Source organism: Rhododendron vialii, chromosome 13a (genome assembly GCF_030253575.1).
Source record: "Rhododendron vialii isolate Sample 1 chromosome 13a, ASM3025357v1".
NCBI lineage: Eukaryota > Viridiplantae > Streptophyta > Magnoliopsida > Ericales > Ericaceae > Rhododendron > Rhododendron vialii.
The window spans coordinates 26342734-26366763 of NC_080569.1; the positions used below are offsets into that span (position 1 = coordinate 26342734).

Genomic DNA, 24030 nt, shown 5'->3' on the forward strand with positions numbered 1-24030 from the left:
ACCATAATGGGTTGTGCTCACATATGTTGTTGTGTCATTTCCTTCATCTGTTTATCCGCGTTGCTCATTTGCATATAGAGTTTGTGTAGACTTTTCTACTGGGCTAGTGTAGCTCAAGCCTTATATTATTTTCAGGTGCTAACCCGGATCCATAGCTTGCATGCTTGGAGTGCTTGAAGTGTGGACATTATTTTGAAAGCTAACAAGAGGAGTTACTCATCCATCTTTGTAAATTTCTTTTGAAAGATGTATTTGCAACTTAAGTTATGATTCTTTTGACTATGGAACATTTGTAAACTATTAACTCTCTTGATACCTGATGCTTCTGTTAATTTGGGGTCGTCGAGGCTATGATGCAATATTTTGGAATTCAATGGACTTGGAAGTATTTGCTTTGGGAATGAGAATATGGTGATCTTTTGGGTATCGTAAGGGATATTTGTGAGGATTTATGTATGAACAACCTTTTATATTTATGTTAAAAATTCAGGGCATGACAGTTTAACGCCAACTGACGGTGTTCCCTTATCTGATCCGTCCACCTATCGTCGCCTTGTTGGACGTCTCATCTATCTTACAGTCACTAGGCCAGACATTGCATATTCAGTCCATGTTCTTAGTCAATTTATGCAGGACCCCCGCACCTCCCACATGGATGCTGCTACTCGCGTTCTTCGTTACCTCAAAGGTTCTCCTGGAAAAGGAATTCTATTATCTTCAACTAGCTCACTCAATATCAGCGGTTTTTGTGATTCTGATTGGGCTAGTTATCCCACAACTCGTCGCTCTACGACAGGTTTTTGCATTCTTCTAGGCTCAAGTCCAATCTCGTGGAAAACCAAGAAGCAAACTACTATTTCACACTCTTCCGCTGAAGCTGAATATCGTGCCATGGCAACCCTCACCTCCTAACTTCAATGGTTAACCTATCTCATGAATGATCTTGGGATTCCACACTCAACGCCTATCAATCTCTATTGTAACAATCAAGCTGCCATTCACATTGCTGAGAACCCCGTATTTCATGAGCGTACGAAGCATATCGAGCTCGATTGCCACTTTGTCCGTGAGAAAGTACAATGCAAGTTGATTTCTCCTTGTTATATTCGATCAACTGACCAAATTGCTGACTTATTTACCAAACCGTTGGGAAAGGACCCTTTCAGTCGTCTCACTAGCAAGTTGGGCGTTACTCACATACACGCTCCACCTTGGGGGGAGTATTAAACATGGAAAAATCTTGAAGATTTCCCTTGACAGATTGCTGATTTCCAGCATTAACTTAGTGATTTGCTCTACTGTATTTTCCTTGTATAGTTCTCTTGATTTCTGCAGTTTCCTTGTAAAGCATAACATAATGTATTCTTGTCTTATATATATCAATAACTGAAGGTATCTCTATACACAAGAAGGGAGAGAACCATTTTAGCAATCAACGTTTTCTTCTTAGTGTATTCTGTAATAGTTTAACTATCATGAAATAGGAAACACAATGCATCGGAGTACACCTTTCACTGCAATTCAGTTTTATCCGCAAGACACGTAGCTTGATGTGAGGTAAATACCAAGGTCCACACTTTGTGCTAAGATCAACAATACCAAGCTTGAACTTGTTACTGAAGTCAAATTTAAAATGTAGGATGTGGATCCATATTCAACAGGTCTATCCTTCGAGGTCTCTTGACAGCAATATAAAATTGACAGCTCTACAACTTGATTTACTCATGCGAAACAATATATCCCATAGCCTGCATCCCTATGAGCAGAAAATTAAGAAATCCAATAACATTGGGGCTTGAGATGGCCGAGTTGGCCAAGGGGGTACTGGATTAAGGCTACGGTCTAAAGAGTATGTGATTGAAAACGAAAGTGAATGAAGACATTTCTTCGGTTTGCCAATGTGGATGAGTGGCCACATCTTTCTCACCAGGGGCACTAAAATACGACATGGTTGATTAAAATAATCATAGAAGTTCTTGGTTGACGATTTAAGATCGAAGTTTTCCAAATTACCATCTAAAATAATAGACGCTATACACCGGGAAAATCTACGTAGAGACCCGTATTAATTTTTGATTTTTATAATTAAGAAATGTCGTGGTTACTTGATTTTGAGGGTTAATGTGAGGAAAATGGAAGTTTGGGGTGCAAGAGTAATTTGAAAGTGTGTGTGAGTATTTATCGATGGGGGGTGTGTAGAGAACCATTTTTCTCCCCCACACATACTCTTGGCTCTCTCTCCCTCTCTCGGCTCTCTCGCTCTCCCTCCGATATCTCTTTCCCCCCTCTTCTCTCACTCAAAACCCATGAAGATTAACCTCCATCCCACCTTCCGTATGCGATCTTGAGCTCGTATTTTATTGGGTTTAGCTTGGAGTGGAGTGTTTGTCACGCCCTCGATTTTTAACATAAATAAAGATAGCTTTTTGTAAATAAAACTCCTCACGATATCTTACATAATACCCCAAAAGATTTCACCATGTCCTAATCATTAAATTACAGATCCAACTCCAAGAGTTTGAATATATTACATCATAAAAAAAAATAGGTTCCATTACATTCCCAAAAAATGCGTTTTATCAAAATGTCCATAGGTCTCTTTTACCACCTCTTTCGAGAATATCACTTGAATGCATGCACTTCGCTCTATGTTACTGCTCCGGGTTCATACCTGAAAAATGATAGGTTGAGCTACACTAGCCCAGCAGAGAAATCTACACAACCATTATATGCAAATGGGATGACAGGTAGAATGAATAACGGAGACAAGGTAAGGTATCTCAAAGTAGAAACAAAACATGATTAGTGATTGTCCCAATATCGACGACATAAATGAAGTTCCGTGACTATACATCAAGACTATAGGCTAACCATAACACCCTATTCCGAATACTCTATCCGCTCCTCGACTTCGCTTTAGTCATAACGTCACATGTTTAAAGAAAAGACCTGTTGATACATGACTCTATGGTGTTGTCTCAGCAACCAATCACTTCTCTCGTATATTCATCAAATAAACCCTTACGTTTACTCATATATATATCACCGTTGCAATCCCACATCACATGTCGTAAACGAGTGCTCCTTCCGGGCTATTTATGGAGTCCCGCTACTCCCTACAAATACCTTCCTCACTAAAGGAACTAAATCACATCACGTAGCATAAGTCACCGTACCACAATTCCTCCAACACACCTCGCCACTCAACCATTCATCTCAATCACATATAATGATTTCACAACGAAGACTTATTCACAAGAGGTAGTAGTTGTAATAGTAATAAGGATAATCCAACTTCATTCAACTCATAATCATTACACCATTCATTCTTCATATAAGCATTCACATATCAAAGGATATTCTCTCACAACGATTCATAGATTTTCACCTTGCAACTCGTAAAATTGTATAAGTTACGCAAGAGGTATAGCACATATCAAACACAAAGAAATGTCTCACGTGTCCACGCCTAGCGTTGTTTAACTCAAAAGAGTGTTCTACGTGTTCGTTTTTCACATCGTATGTCAACACATATAACCTTCGCCCACCTATATTCCTTATATTCTCTAAACCCTCGTTTCGGTGTCATAAGACTCATACGGAACCCAACGACCACCACAAAGCCTAGTATACCACTAGCCTCGTCAAACCACTCAATTAAGTACTTAGGAGAACCTAAGAATATCCATGTCTCACCCAAACGATTCTAAGGAAAAGGATTTTCCAACATCTACGAACATATCTATCTTATTTTGGCTACCAAATCTTATTGGTTAAGAATTAGGAGGTGAGACCACCACCATTGGAAAGTAGACTTCCGGCACATGAATTTCGGTATAAAATTTACCCAAAACGAAGTTCGGATGAAAAAGTTATGCCCTTCCGAAGTTTTGCCAAAATGCTGAATTTTTCATTTCCTACCGGTAGGACATATTTTCCTACCGGTAGGAGACCACAATTTCACGAAAATGACTCTGCTGGACAGCGTTTCTACCGGTAGGGCCAAAACTCCTACCGGTAGGAGTTTGGGTTTTCAGTGCACGATTTTCAGATTTCACCAGAACAATTCCAACAACAAAACTAATGATCTAGGGTGCGATTCAAACACCAAATCAACACATAAACATATAATAGTTGTGAGAAATCCTTACCTCGAAGTCGAAGAACGAAATCCAAGCCCAACCAAGCAAGCCCTAGCTCCGAAAACTTCGAATCATCCGAATACTCCTCTCCGAGCTCAAACCCACGAATTTCCAAGCTCTAGAACACTTGAATGCGAGAACTTTGCGGCGGATTGAGGTGGGTTCGAGGTATTTTGGGGTGTTAGAGTGTGAGAGAGAGAGAGAACGAGAGAAGCCGAGAGAGAGAGAGAGATCGGGAGGAGAGAGAGAGAGGGTTGGGGATTTTTTTCCTCTACACCCTCACACACACACATATATATACTAGGACACACACCAACCACACTTGCACTCCCTCCATTTTTAATCCTATCACATTGACCCCAAATCAAATAAATTCAACAAATTTCACATTTACTCGATAGTCTAACATTAATAAAACCTTTAAACGATTTTTTTTTTTTTGTCGAAAATACGGGTCTCTACATCCTACCCTCCTTAAAGAAATTTCGTCCCGAAATTTGCATAGAATAGATGAAAGCACACCATCAATGGATTTCTTGTCCTAAGGGCCGTGTTCATCACACAACGCTTCGTATCCGCCACTTTCGTGTCCAAAATGCAAGAAAAGTAGAAAACTCTATAATGCCACAACTAACTAGCTTAGCTTCTTACTAAACAATTGCCAAGTTCCGATGTTCATACACATCAAATCACGAAGTTGTCGTATTCATACAAATCATAGTCATGTTACCAACTAATTCCAGTCTCACAAACCATATCCATTCTCATTACTTCCGACTAACCAATTTTGGTTCCATGAACCGTGTCCAAACACAAAGGAGAATTTCATAACGTTGTAATTCAACAATCTTGTCAAGCAATACGTAATCGAAAAGTTCTAAGATTAACTCATCCATCCCAAGATTTACTAGATTCTTTGTGCACGCTTACAGGGAAATCAACTTTCATACATTTCTCCTTTCACCTCATTTCTTTACTCCCCGACTTACTCAAATTATTAAGACTCGCACAAGTAGAACTCTAATAGTTCTTAATACTAACTCAAGACAAATTCCCTCAAAAGACAAATGCCGAGTAGTTGTTAAAGTGTCCAACACGATGAAGTCTAAACTAAACAATGATCATGAATTTCCAACTTATATTTTCCAAAGCCATGGTGAAGTGTTAGTTTTGATGAAAATTTTGCCCCCTCCTTGAAAACTCTTGTTCAAGTAGTTGCCAAACCATTGAAACATGCCCATGTGTGACAAAATTCTATAGAATTTGAAAGGAAATGTTCATTTCGGAACGACATTATCAATAATTTATTACGAACAGCTCACTTGGTCATTTGAAAATAATGACAATTTTGTCAACATGGAAATGGACTATGATGTAGTCGACTCCAAGTCTATACCGTTATCATTTTTGAAAATGATCTATACCGTTATAATTTTGAAAATGAACTATGCGAAGATTCAATTTTCACCAAGCATTATCCCTTTCAGAAAATTTTTGAGTTCAAAATATGTACATCCGTAAGTGTAACAACTTTCTAAACCAAGACCCACCACTCCACACATTTCACTATATTTACGCGGCGCTCCAAGTAAAGAATTCAATTCATGTTCGGCATATGTCTACAACATCCATGTAGTCTTACTTATTCAATATCTCACGAAGGATTAATTAGACTATTGAAAATCTCAATAAGACTATAATCTATAAAGTAAAAGGCATGCAAAAAAATCATCAAATCATAAGGTATAACAAAATAAGGAGTTAAGATTAGAGATTTCAATCATCACGTAACGTTACATCTAACTACGAGATTTGGGTCACCCCATTCAAACACTTCCTATCGATCATCTATTTAACACGTAGCAAGTACCTATACGCACATCATCATCTATCCAGTATCGTGTTCCAAAAGCAAATTCCACACGCTAAGCTTACATTACAAGTCAAGCATGTAGATTAAAACTAAACAGCAACCGATTTCATACACAATTACCATAATAGACTAACCAGTTGCAAACCCACCGTACGAATTAATGGTTTACACATCATCGAACACATCTACGCATCAACGGGCTCACACAGTACCCAATACGACCACAGGCTCACATAGTGCCCAATACAATGGGTTCATACAGTACCCAATATAGTACGGGCTCACATAGTACCCAACACACTACGGGCTCACACAGTGCCCTACACGACAACAGGCTCACATAGTGCCCAAAATACCACAGGCTCACACAGTGCCCAATACCATCACGGGTTCACATAGTACCCAATACAACCACGGGCTCACACAGTGCCCTATACACTACGGGTTCACACAGTGCCCAGATACCACAGGCTCACACAGTGCCCTATCTCACCACGAGTTCACACAGTACCCTACACAACCACGGGCTCACATAGTGCCCAATACTTCATAACTCGTGGCTCTACGAGGCCCAATAGTAATTTAGTTCATTTCAATCCCACAAGACCTTACACGATTTCTATTCATTTTAACAATCTTGAGTATTTTCATCCCACTAGTCTAGTTGTCATAACACTTAGATTTTATCAGACAAGTTCATAGAGACATTTCCGCAATGCTATCCAACACTAGAATAGACCATACACTTCATAATAACAATCATTTGGCAAATAAGCACTTTGTATATGCATAAGTAATCTCAACATAACATATAAATTCACTTTACCTTGCAACGCGGTATAAAACGCATGACCCGGCCCCGTGGGTCTTTGTACGCTCCCTCTGCTTGTCGATTGTGGACAATCTACCGCTAAGTGCCCCGGATGACGACACCGATAGCAAACCCGAGGTGGTCTCTGACCATGATATTCCTTCTCCTGAGGACAGTCTACTGCACGATGGCCCGACTGGCGGCACCGATAACACACAATTGTTGATCCCGACGGAACTCCTGACGTTCTGGAAAGATTAGGTGGTTCTGAACTATGCTGGCCCGAGGTGGACTAAAATTGATCTCTTTGTTTCTTCCTGCCTTGGCTCCCAGATGTTTCTATATATATGTTCTTGCTAATGGTTTGTTTCCTCGACTCCCGCACTTTCGCCTCCTCTGGTATTTCCTCCGTATACTCAATACTTCTAGCACACTCGATAATGTCAGAAAACCTTTCAATTCGTTGACCTACCACAAACTTCTTGATAGACAGACATAACCCTTTCTCAAAACGCCTACATTTCCTACCATCGATTGCAACTAACTCTGGCGCAAAATGGGACAAGGTTTGGAACCTAGTGGCATATTCTGAAACGGTCATGTCACCTTGATCTAACCTTTCGAATTGGTTTCTAAGCTGTTCGCGATACGACTCTGGAAAATATTGGTTTTCAAAAAGTGTCTCAAATTCAGCCCAAGTCAAACTTTCCTCAACCGACTCAATTTCCTGATTTGCAACTCCAGCCGCCCTCCTAGCGTCTCTCCTTACTCCTAAAACAGATTCCCACCACTCGTTCGCCTCACCGATAAGTTGACAAGCTACTATACTCACCCGTAGGTCGTCCTCCGTAATCTTAAGGGCATTGAAGATCTTACGAATTTGTGAAAGCCAATGGTCGGCCACAAGGGGGTCGCTACTCTCCCCATCAAATTGAGGTGGATTTCTACGGCTAAATTCTCTCATGGCTACTATGGCCCGACTGTCCGCGTTATCCCTAGGAGGTGGTTGCAAAAGATTAGCTGCCGCAAGTGCCGCTACAATATCCCTAGCAAGTTGATTTTGTCCTGCCCCCATTCTCGAATTCCCAATCCTACCTCGTCTATTCTCAGGTCTCGGAGGCATCTCACTACAAAGAAACAATGAAAAGATCATCAACAAACGGATAAACTTCGAATCTCCAACTCCACCAATCCAGTCTAATAACTCTATGCCAATATACGGTAATATAAATGCAATGCCACATAGTTGGATGCATGTCAATCACTCAGTAGCACACAAGTCATGTCAAAATGCAATAAATTTTTTTTTTGAACCCATGAGACTCAAAGTCTCCCCACGGTCTCAAGGTATTCTAAAATTATGCTCTGATACCAAGTTGTCACGCCCTCGATTTTTAACATAAATAAAGATAGCTTTTTGTAAATAAAACTCCTCACGATATCTTACATAATACCCCAAAAGATTTCACCATGTCCTAATCATTAAATTACAGATCCAACTCCAAGAGTTTGAATATATTACATCATAAAAAAAAATAGGTTCCATTACATTCCCAAAAAATGCGTTTTATCAAAATGTCCATAGGTCTCTTTTACCACCTCTTTCGAGAATATCACTTGAATGCATGCACTTCGCTCTATGTTACTGCTCCGGGTTCATACCTGAAAAATGATAGGTTGAGCTACACTAGCCCAGCAGAGAAATCTACACAACCATTATATGCAAATGGGATGACAGGTAGAATGAATAACGGAGACAAGGTAAGGTATCTCAAAGTAGAAACAAAACATGATTAGTGATTGTCCCAATATCGACGACATAAATGAAGTTCCGTGACTATACATCAAGACTATAGGCTAACCATAACACCCTATTCCGAATACTCTATCCGCTCCTCGACTTCGCTTTAGTCATAACGTCACATGTTTAAAGAAAAGACCTGTTGATACATGACTCTATGGTGTTGTCTCAGCAACCAATCACTTCTCTCGTATATTCATCAAATAAACCCTTACGTTTACTCATATATATATCACCGTTGCAATCCCACATCACATGTCGTAAACGAGTGCTCCTTCCGGGCTATTTATGGAGTCCCGCTACTCCCTACAAATACCTTCCTCACTAAAGGAACTAAATCACATCACGTAGCATAAGTCACCGTACCACAATTCCTCCAACACACCTCGCCACTCAACCATTCATCTCAATCACATATAATGATTTCACAACGAAGACTTATTCACAAGAGGTAGTAGTTGTAATAGTAATAAGGATAATCCAACTTCATTCAACTCATAATCATTACACCATTCATTCTTCATATAAGCATTCACATATCAAAGGATATTCTCTCACAACGATTCATAGATTTTCACCTTGCAACTCGTAAAATTGTATAAGTTACGCAAGAGGTATAGCACATATCAAACACAAAGAAATGTCTCACGTGTCCACGCCTAGCGTTGTTTAACTCAAAAGAGTGTTCTACGTGTTCGTTTTTCACATCGTATGTCAACACATATAACCTTCGCCCACCTATATTCCTTATATTCTCTAAACCCTCGTTTCGGTGTCATAAGACTCATACGGAACCCAACGACCACCACAAAGCCTAGTATACCACTAGCCTCGTCAAACCACTCAATTAAGTACTTAGGAGAACCTAAGAATATCCATGTCTCACCCAAACGATTCTAAGGAAAAGGATTTTCCAACATCTACGAACATATCTATCTTATTTTGGCTACCAAATCTTATTGGTTAAGAATTAGGAGGTGAGACCACCACCATTGGAAAGTAGACTTCCGGCACATGAATTTCGGTATAAAATTTACCCAAAACGAAGTTCGGATGAAAAAGTTATGCCCTTCCGAAGTTTTGCCAAAATGCTGAATTTTTCATTTCCTACCGGTAGGACATATTTTCCTACCGGTAGGAGACCACAATTTCACGAAAATGACTCTGCTGGACAGCGTTTCTACCGGTAGGGCCAAAACTCCTACCGGTAGGAGTTTGGGTTTTCAGTGCACGATTTTCAGATTTCACCAGAACAATTCCAACAACAAAACTAATGATCTAGGGTGCGATTCAAACACCAAATCAACACATAAACATATAATAGTTGTGAGAAATCCTTACCTCGAAGTCGAAGAACGAAATCCAAGCCCAACCAAGCAAGCCCTAGCTCCGAAAACTTCGAATCATCCGAATACTCCTCTCCGAGCTCAAACCCACGAATTTCCAAGCTCTAGAACACTTGAATGCGAGAACTTTGCGGCGGATTGAGGTGGGTTCGAGGTATTTTGGGGTGTTAGAGTGTGAGAGAGAGAGAGAACGAGAGAAGCCGAGAGAGAGAGAGAGATCGGGAGGAGAGAGAGAGAGGGTTGGGGATTTTTTTCCTCTACACCCTCACACACACACATATATATACTAGGACACACACCAACCACACTTGCACTCCCTCCATTTTTAATCCTATCACATTGACCCCAAATCAAATAAATTCAACAAATTTCACATTTACTCGATAGTCTAACATTAATAAAACCTTTAAACGATTTTTTTTTTTTTGTCGAAAATACGGGTCTCTACAGTGTTCGATTGATTTCAAAGTTTCGGGAGCTAGGGCTTGTTCAAATCTCGTGGGTTTCGCTCTCCAAGCTTGAGGTAGGGATTTCTATCCTCCTTTACGTGTTTATGAGTTGGTTTGATGTGTTTAAGAATGTTTAAACGTCCATATTTGTTGTTGGGAGAAATCTGTCGAAACTAGAAATCGTACGCTAAAAACCCAGGTCCTACCGGTAGGAGTTTTGGCCCTACCGTTAGAAATGTTGTCAGTAGTGTCTTTTTTGTGAAATTCTGGTCTTCTACCGGTAGGAAGTTGTGTCCTACCGGTAGGAAATGAAAAATCTGCTTTTTTAAAAAATTTCGGACAATCATAACATTTTCATCCGGACTCGTTTGGGGCATATTATATATCGAAATTGATGTATGGAAAATCTACTTTCTAATGGTGGTAGTCTTATAATCAAATTCTAAACCTATGAGAAGTTATAGTTAAAATATGATAGGTTGGTTGTTAGAATCCATACCGATTTTGAAGGTTATGTCGTATTCGAATATCACGGGTGATTTGGTACACCCCTAAGTGTTCGAGGTAGATACATTATATGTATTGGGCATCCTTTGCCCTTAGAATCATTTGAGTGAGACACGAATGTTCCTAGGCACGTTTACTTATTTGAATGGTCTACCGAGCCTTAGGGTAGTAGGCTAGCACACTTGGAAAATGTTTCTCGACGCCTAGAGAAAGTATGAGGTTGGTTGATTGTATATTAAAGTTGGATCGGGAATACTTGAATGACGATGATTGATTATATTTATGAAATGAAAATGTGAATGACAACTATTAATTTCCTCTTGAACTATAAATCAGCAGGTGAAGTCGTTGTTCCTAGCTACTTGCATGAAGTTGAGTTTGTGATCAATTAGTAAATACTTGGTAGTAGAGTAAATGGGATGGTGACGAGATTAACGATGAGAATTGTGGGAAATGTGATGTGAAACAGTTGGCTAAGAATATATATATTGAAACAAGAAAAGGGGATAACCAATCATGTAAGAACTTGTAGGGTATAAAGGATATGTATTGTTGAGGTATTGATATGCACTAAGATGATTTGATATTGAAGTCATTCGATTGATGAGAACTAAGAGTTAGTTTACGACATGAAAGATATCGGGATCCTATAACGCTCGGCAGGAGCATTCGCTCATGACACGGACTAGGCCTACCAACGGGTGCGGTGCTAGGGCAGGGGAAGCGGGTCCCATAACGCCCGGCAAGAGCACTCGCTCATGACATGGACTAGGCCCACCAATGGGTGTGGTGCTAGGGCAGGGGAAACGGGTCCCATAACGCCTGGCAGGAGCATTCGCTCACGAGAACATAAATGAGAATTTGAGAGTGAAAGACGATTATGAATGAGAAGCAATTAATGTGGAACACCGATGACTTTATTGGTCACTTATGAGAAAATTCAAAGAGTTATGGTCATTCTCTGCTAGAGTTGTTATATTTTGTTTACTATAAAACATGGAGTTATGGTTTATGAAATGGGTTTAAAAAAAAATGAAAGTTTTATATGAGAATGGTTTTGGTAACAGTTGACGGAAAATGAGACAAGATAGAGTGATCATATGAGAACTATGAACAGTCAACTTGAGTCGGTATATTAGCTCGTTTGAAATGTCTGTGCATGGATTCCTTTTTTCTTACGGCCTTTCCGATTACTCTGGTTCATTAATTCAATGTCGGCTTGGTGATTTGTTTGGTATGGAGACATGTTGATACTTGAGGTGCGATAATTATTCTAGGAGGTTTAGATTAATATTTGCATGAGGAGTTAAAATGAAAACTTAAGGAACATGAGGATAGGATAAAGGGCATGTGTGTGTGTGAAAATGAGTAGACGTTGAAATGTTGGCTTTAACACGAGAAAGTCATAAAGGGAACACGGAGGAGGATACGATAGTTATTAATCGGAGATTTGACAGATGGATTTAGATATGCGTGTGACATCTTTAGTGTTGAATTGTAGTAGTATAATGTGCATAGTAACCTTATGAGAAGAGGGTTAGTAAAATGGGATATGAACGAGAATATGGTGGTTAAAGAATTTAGTGAGTGTATAAGCCGTTGTATGGAGAAGTTGAAACAAAATTATTATAAGTGATTGTAAGCCGAGAATCTTAGGAGAAGGTGTATGTGGATGCGAGTTGAGTTGGCAATAGACGTTTTGTTCATAAGGATCGATGTAAGGTGTATTTTTGAATGACAAGGGATTTGATATGCAAAGATTAGTTAATACGAGTGTGAAGCGTGAGTTCGTTTGTTCTACCCCAGGGTGATACCTTATCGCATGTTACAATGTTAAATGAATATTTTTTTTAATGTACTGGTCATCCCATTTTCACATAAAGTTTGTAGAGTTTTTTCTAATGGGCAAGTGTATACTCAACCCTTCATTTTCAGGTATCCACCTTGGCATATAGCGTGGAGAGCTTGGAGAACAAGTCGGAAGTCATTTTTTAAAAGTCTCATAATTAGTTATGTTATCGTCTTATGTAAAATGTGTTTTGAGCTAAAGAAAGATGTAATTTCGTTATAACCTATTTAATTATGGAGGATTGTAAAGGATGTATAATTTCTTCTCTTTGGAACTTTAATATGTGAGGATATTGGTTTATGAGATGATGTTTGGCATAACATTTTGGGTATGTACGTATGTAAGGATAATATTTTAATTATGAAACAAAATTTTAATATTTTGTTGAAAATCGAGGGTGTGACAATCTATCACCGCATAAAGTCAGTACAGCTGCCAGTATATGCTGCATAAAGCTTAGATGCATAGATGCATCTTATGCGGTGTCAACCTAAACAGTAATAAACCAACTAATTATCTATCGAAACATAAAGGAGGATGGCTCCATTTGCTACAAAGAAGATCAGCAAATAAGTGGATGGCTTAAAGTTTTCAATTTAATTTCAACCACTAGCACACCCTCTGAATCTGGTCCCTGGTATTCTGATTACCATACTAGATCCATGTTATCAAGTATAAAAAATTTAGTGGCTTCAAATTCATCCCATTCGATGTTTCTATAAGAACCCGCATTATTATCCATGATGACTTTATTACAGTTGATGTAGTGATTCTCATTCAAATGCACCATACAATTTGATTTAACTACGAACACAAGTCATCATAAGTCACATGATAAGCCAATAAACGCATAACGCAAGTCATCATAAACAGATTCATTCAGATATATAGCTTCTGACATAATTGTCACCGAGGAAAGTTTCCTGGTAATACATGGAAAATTTACCACATTCAACTATATCGAGATCAACTTCCACTTCCAATTTAATTTCAACGACAAGCATACATGGAATTTGGTCTCAATTATTCTGATCATCAATGATAGGATGAAATTTCCAGTGGTCTCAGATTCAGCCCCTGCAAAGCTCCGACAATAACTCACATAACTACCTATTACAACATTGAATTTGATCTAGTCATTCCCAATCAAAATGAACCAAAGATTTTCAATCAATAACTACCACCAATAAAGTGCATGACACAAATTACCATAAATCAATTTCATTCAAATATACATCTTCTAACATAATCGTCAAAGAGAAAAATTCCTTGGCTTCTAACAGTTTTAGAGAGAGAAATATCACACTTAGTCTTCGTTAGTTCAAGAGAGTGAATTCTTACTGCCAAGGGTTTCTTCCTACTATTTGCCTTGTTCTTTTACCAGCACAGATTCTTCAACTAGTCCTTTCGCCTAATCATTCATTATTCTCATCCCTCTCCAAATATCCTTAGAATATTCTAACCCCAGATTTCTCACCTCCTATACAGGTTTCTACAATACAATACGATACTGAATTTGATGCAGTCATTCTAGTAAAAAATGCGTAACAAGAATCATCGTAAATAAATTCCAATCAGATTCATATCTTCTAACATAATAGTCAACGAGACAAATCCCCTAGCATTACATGAAAAAATTACCAGAATTGCCACAGCCCAAAAGACCTCTAATCCATTCTTTGCTCCAAATCAAAACCTCAAATCACTAACCAAGAACAACTAACAACATCAACAAATGACGCAAAAACCTGGGATAGGGGTACTAGGTTCGAAAGTTCTCAGTTGCTATCAACTCCTCTGGGCCAGTCCAGGGTAATTGCTCCTGTTTGAATTAGGCTCATCGCATGTGGGCAGTGGGATTGGCACCCAAGATGTGAGCCTAAGCTTGCCCGACACCTGAGTTATCAAGAAAAAGACAATGACCCAAAAACCCGTATCTAATCTTCGCGTTCGATACTCCTCGTCTTCATCTCCTTGATCGAACAACTCTCATCACTCTTCCTCTTCTTCTTATGCCTCTGTTCCCTCACTAACTTCGTTCTCTTCTTGCTCGAGTTTTCTCGGCTTTCGTTTGAAGCCTTGAGGTCTTTGCGGAGTTGAACAAGAGGACGCCGAAGCGCGCCTCAGGTACGGGGATGGTGCTTGGGAGGCTCCAGCATCGGCGTTGACGAAGTTCGACAGGACTTTGGAGATTTCCTTTTTTGCCTTCATGGTACAATGGCAACACCAGGTAGAAGCCTAGGAAGAGATAATACCAGTCAAGCGTGGAAGAGATTCATTGGATTCGATCCAGACGCACACCGGTCGGGTTCACGGGGTGACGGGCGAGAGAGGGAAGACGGCGGAGGAAGCAGACAGAGGGAGGGAGGGGAGAACAAAAACCCGAATTGTGGTAATTTTTCTGTTTTATAGGAATTGACTTTCCCACCCTTTTTTTATAACCTTACTGCCTACCTTGTAAATTTGCAAGATAAGAAGACAAAAATGGGAGTGTAGTTATAAAAAAGCGAAAAACTAGCATTGCATATACAATTAAACTCAAGCTATAACATTCACGGCAAATGCTTGTACGGTATGCTGGGATGGACGCAGAATTTCATGATTGGTTGCGCGAACATTAAAAAAGATAGTATTGTGTATCATATGAAAGACAATTTTAATTTCGCTAATATAAATTGTAAAAATGCTATAAAAAAGATTATGAAAAGTATTTTCGACCAACCTATTCAATTACTAAGGATCATAAGAAACTGTAACTATGACATATACAATCTTGTGCACTTCTATTCACTTTAAAGAGCAAAAAGGAAAATATTACCTAAAACATAATTGTTTTCCAAAAAATTAGGAGTTTGGCGAGGGTTAGATCGTTGAAAACGATGTTGGGCAGACGAACATATATATATATATATATATATATGATTGTAAAATTTGTTAGACAAAACTATTGTAACTCTAATAAAAACTTGAAACATAGATAGGGCGGTTGCTCGAGTCCATCCATCTCTCAGTCCGTCCTGACGATATGCAACAAACAATTTTTTGTGACTCATGATATAAATCTTTTTGATGGTTCGACATTTGAATATGAATTTAGCAGTTTGACATGAGTTTTTTAGGCTCATGTTATTAGAATTTTGTGTTCAAAATATATATAAATTTATACAAATCTTTATGGTTCAGGATACGATTTGGTTTATCTTTACATTACCAAAAATGACAACAATCCTTTTCTCCAAATCTATCTACATTTTAAATATTCAAATGGATCGATCCCGAATTCATCTTCATGTTTTGACCAAAATATTTTGAATCTACCCAATACGAAGACTAAAGTTCATATTGTCATATGAAAATAACGAAAATCTTACTTTTGAGATTTTTTTCTCCAGAGGTGCTACTGCTACAGTTACGGCAAAAGTTGCACGGACAACGTACATAGATCAATTTGTACTCATCCTAAGTCCCTCGAAGATGATCGGAACCACTCATTTTGTTCAAAATTTGTATTTTGTGTCTACGAATCATTTAACTTTGCTTCAGAATTTAGAAACAACATTATCACCAAGTAATGAGCTGTGCTATCCACACAGACAAAAAGTTGCATAGATCCTACATAGATTTGACCCACTAGGGATGCTGATTTTTTGCGGGGTCAGTCAAAAACATATTTTAAATTTAATGAACAGCTTAGATCGTTTGTGTAGAATCCTTAATGGGTCCCATAATAAAATCTGTGTAGAATTTGTGCAACTTTTGTCTGTGTGGACAGAGTTCCTGCCAAGTACCGTAATTTCTAAAAGCCCCATACATCCTTGCGGATTTAAAGTCCAAGGCAAAGCAAATATGGTTTGATCCGATTGCAACATTGAAAAGCATTGAAAAGAAAAATAAGTAAAAAGATTTCAAACAAATATATGAGCTCAAGGGCATTTCTAAACGGTTGGTCGTTTCTCTAATGCCTTGTAAATTTTTTTTGGGGAAAAAAAAAAACCTTCTAGGCAATCGAGTTTATCCATTCGGATTAAATATGAGTTGTTCGGGTCGAGATAAACGATCGGATCGACTGTTAGGCACCATTGTCAACCCCCCTCGCTTGGCAGCATCTCGCATTCGGTTTTTTATTAGTCCTGGCACGAGACCCCATCCAAATTGGGCTGCCAGCCTTTACAGAATCGTTCCAGACTTGCGCAGAAGAGATGTTCGCATCTGATTACGCCACCCTTAAACGTAACAGAATTTGGGAAATAAATAATAAAAAATCCTTCATAACCGTTGGCTATTTTGTCCGATCCCTACTGGGCCCATTCGGAGCGCAAAAAAGCCCTACTCAGAAATAAATACTCTCTCTCTCTCTCTCAAACACGCACGAAGAAGAAACAGAGGAAATTCCCTTCTCTCTCTCTCTCTCTCTCTCTCTCTCTCTCTCTAAACTATCTCTCTCTAACAGCTTTTGCATTGAGAGACGGATAGGTATAGCGAGAGAGATAATCACGATGTCGAGATAGTTTGGAGATAGAGAGATTATCACGATGTCGGAGGATGAGAAGTTGTTGAAGGAGGCGAAGAAACTGCCATGGGAGGATCGATTGACGCACAAGTGCTGGAAAGTGAGGAACGAGGCCAACACGGACCTCGCCTCCGTCTGTGAATCCATCGCGGATCCCAAGGACCCGTGCTTGCGAGCGTTCGGTGAGTTAGGGTTTCTTTTCTTGTCATTGAAGTTACCGATGGTTTCTGATTATCATTTCACCGGTCTATGTGTATTTACTAGAATTATGGTTTATAAACTCCAAGGGGTTTGCCCGGTGGTCTTGGCCTTAGGGGTTTGCTCCCTCCTAAGGTTTTAGATTTGATTCTCCATGCTAGCAACCTCACGCATGCGTAAGCAAGCATGTGAAACGAATGTGGGAGGGGCTGTAGGGAATCGTTGAGGTGCGCGCAAGCTTGTCCGGAACATCCTGCATTACAAAAAAAAAAGAAAGAATTATGGTGTATGTCTATGAGGGAATGGCCATTCGAAATGGAATCATGGTTTTAGAATGATCATTCCCATCCATTGCCATTCTTGTTAGTACTAAAGTGCCTCTACATCACTTTCCGTTTCTAGTTAGACATCATCAATTGAGGCATTATTTTGGCAAGACGTATTTAGCCACTTTTTCTTAATGATCTGGAACCGACACCGTCAACTGCTAATGGCCATACTGTACACCAGAGCCTCCTAGCACAGCCATTGTCAACAAGTTTTCGCTTTTGGGAGGGTGGACTAAATTTTCGCCCTCTGTAGGAGTCGAACTAGTACTAGAGACTTGTGCTTACCCATTTTTGCCCTTAGTGGAAGTCGAACTGGAGACTTGTGCTTGTAATGCACATACCCTCCGCCCTTCTTGCCACTTGAGCTATCTGTTTGAGTTGTAGTTGGCCACTTTTACTGTGGACAAGTGTATGGTAATCATTATTGACAGAGGTTTTTGGTCGTTTTTGTCCATTGAAGTTTATATTCTCCGTTGTAATAAATTTGATGGGGTTATTTAGGGTCTCTCACTATAGAAACCAATCTTATTTGTTGGACAGGGCCGTTCTTTAAGAAGACCATTGCAGATTCAAATGCATCGGTGCAGGACAAAGCTCTTGATGCCCTAATTGCGTATTTGAAAGCCACGGATGCTGATGCTGGAAGGTTTTGAACTTTATGCTGGTAGTTGAGTACTTTATTGCATGCCGTAGTATTCTCATGAATTTTCAAATTTTGATTTATTCTATGTGCAAAGATATGCGAAGGAAGTATGCGATGCAATTGTTGGGAAATGCCTGATGGGTCGACCAAAGACAGTTGAAAAATCACAGATGGTGTTAATGCTTTGGGTAGAGGTGGAGGCTGTGGATGCTTTCCTGGTACGTGGAAATTGAAGAACAATTTACATTTTATGCTTTCTATTCAGTTATTTCTAACACGGCTCTTGCCTTTGCTATTACTCAAAAGCAAAAATGGATAACTACTGGAGAATAAAGTATGTAGTTAGTCGTGACATATACTGAAACTTGTATTGGAGCTTACATTAGCTTCTTTAGTATTGCTTCTAAATTTCTAATCCCACACTACACTTCCACTTCTGTGTAGTGATGCATTATTACCTGTTTGTCCAGAGAGCAACCCAATTGGGTTTCTCAAGTACAAAATGAAACCTAAAACTTAGTTCAAACGGGGAGAGATTTAGCTGGCTCAGACATATGGAGCTAGCTTACAGAACATAGCACAAAAAACACATGAAAAAAAAGAACGAATTTTCAGAAATTGTTAGAATTATATCAAAACCGAAGAGTCTAACCAAGCAATTACCCTACTCAATGCCAGACCAAATTGATACGCAAAACAGAAATAAAGGTGTAAGGAAGAGAGAAATCGAACACAGATTTATCGTGCTTTGATCTGCAACTCAAGGCCTACTTCCACACCTCACGTGTCCTCTTTATGATTCACAACACTATCTCGAATAGGAGTTACAAATCATCTAGCTTCACGGATGCTAGACAACATTTTACAATGAGCGATTCTCCTAATCCACTATCTCAACTAGCTAAGAACCCAACGCTAGTTATTGATTTTTCCTTCCACCAAGATCAATCAGAAATATTGGTATCAGAAACAAGGGTGTTCAATTATTCCTTTTTACAACAGAGGTTATAGTATCAATACTTTGACTAACTGTATATAGCAAGACAAAGCTTGGATGAGAGGAACAAAAACTTAACTGATGTTCAAATTGATACATGTGCAGAAATTGGATGGAAGCTCTTCTTTTCCTTTTATTCTTGGGAAAAATGATTGTTGGATGTTAGATTTTCTAGCTATTGGAGATGATTCACCCCACAATCCTCTTCTTTCGTCTTGCTTTGACTTCATAGCCATAAATCTTCAGTCCACAATTATATCAGTTCTTGTTTTTTACCACAATCTCAACTATTGGAGATAGTGAATGATGCAAAAAATCTTGTATCTCAATCAATCCTCCATAAGATTCTTTAATGATTGTATTTCCTTTTCATTAAAGCTTGACTTTCATGGACTTTGTGTTATTTACTCCGAACCACAACGGTAGTATCCTATGCTGGAGGGGAAATACTGATATATCTCTGATGCAGCTTTAGTATCTTAGGCCTGAAGAGAATTGCTGATACATCCTTGGGCTCAAGAAGAATGACTCATGAGTCCTTGGGGGCTAGAGAGGAATTCCTACAATGTCCTACAAACATGATCAATAATAGCATTAGTCTAATAATTGAAGTATTGTTCTGGTTAAGTTCACTGATATATATAAAACTTAATTATTATGCGAAAAATAAAACTCAATTAAAGGAACGTTTGTTATCACCAAAATGCAAGACCTTAGGGCTAACACTATGATTTTGCTGATTTGCGGAATGACTTCTTGTTCTCCATAATTTTGGCGTACTTGGTGCTTTTCCATTAGTTTCACTGCACAAATTTGTCAACTCCGCCCCACAATAGTTCTGATGATATTTCTTGTTGTAACCATGAAATTCATGATTTTATTTACCCCATTTCCATAAATTTCAATAGTATGCTGCTTGTTTATGTGGCTGAAATTTGATTGTATGCTCAGCTGAAGTCCAAATGATTTAACCCATCTTGTGTCTGTGTAGAAAAAGTAAATTTGCTTTCACCTTCAAAAGATCTTCCATAGTTAAATTTTAAATGAACAGTTGATGGATGTTGATCAATGTTGGAAGTGGATTAAAGACATTTCCTAGTTCAATAATCGGAGGCTTCTAATTTATGAATGATTTTGAATTCTACAGAAGGGAACATTGATGTTATGGCCTTATTTAATTATAGTCTGTAGAAGAATATAGGTCTGTGGTTTAGAACGAACCTATTTAACAGTGAAAATATTGAGGGCTAGAAGATTCCTTGCATATGTAATCGAACAATGTTGACAAAGTATGCTAAACCTACAAGTATCTTTGTGAAAACAGTACACTTCCTGTCCAAGACAAGGAATTTAGGGGTAGAAAGCCATCCAAATGCATCCCAATTTATTTCCTTTACTTTTGTTATGGAGAGATTTGATGAGTTGTCTAGCGAGAGTGCAATTTTGTTTATTTTGACATATCCAACTCAAAACCAATTGGTAGTAAGTGAAGACGTCCCAAGACTCCCAACATTTTTATGAGTGATCACCCATTCTTTCCCCAAGCAATGTGAGATTATATTACTTGACACCTCCCTCACGTGCATCCACATTTAAGGCCTATCACGTGTAGCCTCTTTTTGAGTCTATCATCGTGTAATCTTTTTGCTGGTTTGTCATCATGGGGTGTGGATTATAATTTTTTTAATATGGGGTGGAACGGGCCCTGCTCTAATACCTTGTGGAAACTTTATATCCAACTCAAAAACCAATTGGCAATGAGTGGAGCGGTCCCAAAAGTATATTAAATGATCATCTGTGTAGTCAAGGTGCCCTACTTCTTGCGAATGGTTACTTACATTTGCTCTCCCTGAGTGGACCTTTACAAGGATCAGATTCATTGCAGGATGGTATGGAGAAAGCTATAAAAAACAAAGTGGCCAAAGCCGTTGTTCCTGCTATTGATGTTATGTTTCAAGCTTTAAGGTTAGAATATGCATGATCTGTGATTTAATCTTCTCTTCTTTTTTTCTTTTTTGTTTGACAAGTAAGAAGGAATCTGTTTACAACTATTAATGGCAAGTTCTTTCTATTGTTTGGTTTCTCATTAGTGAATTTGGGGCAAAGATAGTTCCCCCCAAAAGAATTCTAAAGATGCTGCCTGAGCTCTTCGATCACCAAGACCAACATGTTCGTGCTTCATCAAAAGGTTTGACACTTGAGCTTTGTCGTTGGATTGGGAAAGAACCAGTGAAATCAATATTGTTCGAGAAAATGCGAGATACAATGGTATGTTTGTTCTTTTCAAGTTATTATCTATGATTGATGCCTTCTATCTATAAATGTTGTTCTTCTGGTTTTGATTTCTCTTCCTTTTAATACAACAAAAGAAAAAAGAGTTGGAGGCAGAGCTTGTCAATGTCACTACGACAGCTAGACCATCTCGCAAAATAAGGTACATTTTTAGTGCTTTCACGTTGCTTTCTATTAGATAATCCCAAACGTATCATGCAAAAGTTGCTGAATATGATATATTTTCGTATTGTACTTGCTTCCTTCTTGGCATTTGTTAGAGTCATGTGATTGGATCTGACCTTTTGTCGTTTCTACCTTCGGGAATGCTTTTTGGCTATTATTGCAAGGACTACTTTTATTCTTTGTTGGGCCGTTGTTTGTTGCAATAGTTGTTTTATTGTATTGCCTCTTTTATTATCTATGGTCCTTCAAAACTGGTATGTTTGTTCATTTTTCCTCATAAGTTCAGCTAAACTTCATCTATTAGGCCCTTTCCTGTATCTTGTCTCTAATATATGTACTTTCTGAAACTATCTTCGTAGCACATGGGGTGGATCCATACTAAGATTGAGTCTTACAAAGTTATTGCTCCTGTTGGAGTATTCCCTTTTCAGGGTCTAGGCTGTGGTACCATTTTTTTTAAACTGTTGGCTTAGAATAGAACTTCACCAGAACACCTTTTTCTTTGAACATTGTCTCATTGAACCTTTCTTCTCCTATTCCTTGGAGTACAAAATTTGTTTTCGTCCTATCTCTGGAGAACAAGGGCATGTATTAAGTTAATGCTTTATCTAAAGATAATATAAGACATGGGTTTTGGGAGCAGTCATTAAGTATGTTCTTTACTGCTTGGACATGCCTTGTGAGTACATAACCCAAGGTATTTATGCCTGATGTATTTCATGTATTCATAACCACCTAATTTTTTATCAATCTCATTTTGAGTTGGTTTAAAACTCAAGTGAGGCGATTTGTAGTAGATTTGTCCATAGTTGAATTTTTTTGTTGATCATTTATTCATGTGCTATTATTCATGTAATAGCACAAGGAATGCACATCTCAAATTACCAAATTAGTTTTGTACTAGGTTAACTATACAGACATCTGCACGAAGTGCTTTTGAATTAATTTTATAGTTTTTTTATTGTTTCACCGCAGATCGGAGCAGGACAAGGAGCCAAAGCAGGAAATGGTCTCTGAAGTTGTAGGCTTTGGTCCTTCTAATGAATCTGTTTTAGATGGTATGTATTTTGTATTTCTGTAAGTAAAAACTGTCGCAATGAATGCTTGGACCTAATTTACATGTTGGTTGTCAGCTCCTCAGGAAATTGATGAGTATGAACTTGTTGATCCTGTTGATATATTGAAGCCTTTGGAGAAGACAGGATTTTGGGATGGAGTGGTCAGTGCTTTCTACCTTGTTTTCTTGTTGTTAACTGACATTAAACTCTTCATCTTCTGCTCTTTACTATTGTCATTATAATCTCTGATTATTATCTTCAACGGATGCTTTTGAGAGTGTTTATTGGTAGCTGTGTGAGTTTTGCTTGGTTTTCTTAACACATATGTGTTTTAGAAAGCTGCCAAGTGGTCAGAGCGAAAGGAGGCTGTGGCCGAGCTAACCAAACTCGCTTCTACAACAAAGATAGCTCCTGGTGATTTCACAGAAATCTGTCGGACTCTTAAGAAGGTAATTATTTCACATTGCTTTAGTCACCTTTTTGTTTTGTCAATTTATCACGGCATGTGTTGGACCATTATAAACAAGCCCACCCGAGTCCTTTCTTTGTGATATATTTGCTTCCCTAGTTTCATTTGTAAAGTGTTAAAGCATCCAACTAAAAACCAATTTGGAATGAGTGGAGAGGCCACCCAACCTCATATACTAGTTTTGGAGGTTATAAGTAATCAATGTGGGGCAAGCTCTAACACTACCCTGCGTGCATAACTTGACCCGCATGTGGATAGGTAAACACAAAAAGAGTTTTGTCCAAAATCCTCCAAAAACCTAACTTATCAAAACAAAACAAAAAACCCTCCAAAAGCATAGCCTAAAACCTTGATTAAGCATCCAACCCAAAACCAATGGGCAATGAGTGAAGAGGTTGCCCAGGTCTTATACTACTTTTGGAGGTTATAATTAATGGATGCCAAGAAGCTCTAAGACAAATGTTGTTAGGATTTATTTATTTTTCTCTATTTGATTGCTTGATGTTGATTGCGAGGATATAGAATTCTTTTACTTGTCTGTGGCAACTCTATATGTTTCGTAGATGATGAGCCACCCAAATTGGTTATTTT

General features: G+C 38.6%; 1 protein-coding gene across 5 annotated transcripts in view; it reads left to right on the plus strand.

The window, feature by feature from the left end:
* The first annotated feature begins 17120 nt into the window (after positions 1-17120).
* LOC131312788 (protein MOR1-like) overlaps positions 17121-24030 on the plus strand; it is a 29393-nt gene continuing 22483 nt past the window's right edge. For all 5 annotated transcript variants that reach the window (XM_058340764.1, XM_058340765.1, XM_058340766.1 and 2 more), the window contains exons 1-9: positions 17121-17470; positions 18356-18461; positions 18553-18676; positions 21341-21420; positions 21546-21723; positions 21825-21889; positions 22888-22970; positions 23046-23131; positions 23306-23419. In XM_058340764.1, coding sequence (XP_058196747.1) covers positions 17311-17470; positions 18356-18461; positions 18553-18676; positions 21341-21420; positions 21546-21723; positions 21825-21889; positions 22888-22970; positions 23046-23131; positions 23306-23419 — 996 coding nt within the window. In that variant the 5' untranslated portion in view covers positions 17121-17310. The remainder of the gene's footprint in view (positions 17471-18355; positions 18462-18552; positions 18677-21340; positions 21421-21545; positions 21724-21824; positions 21890-22887; positions 22971-23045; positions 23132-23305; positions 23420-24030) is intronic.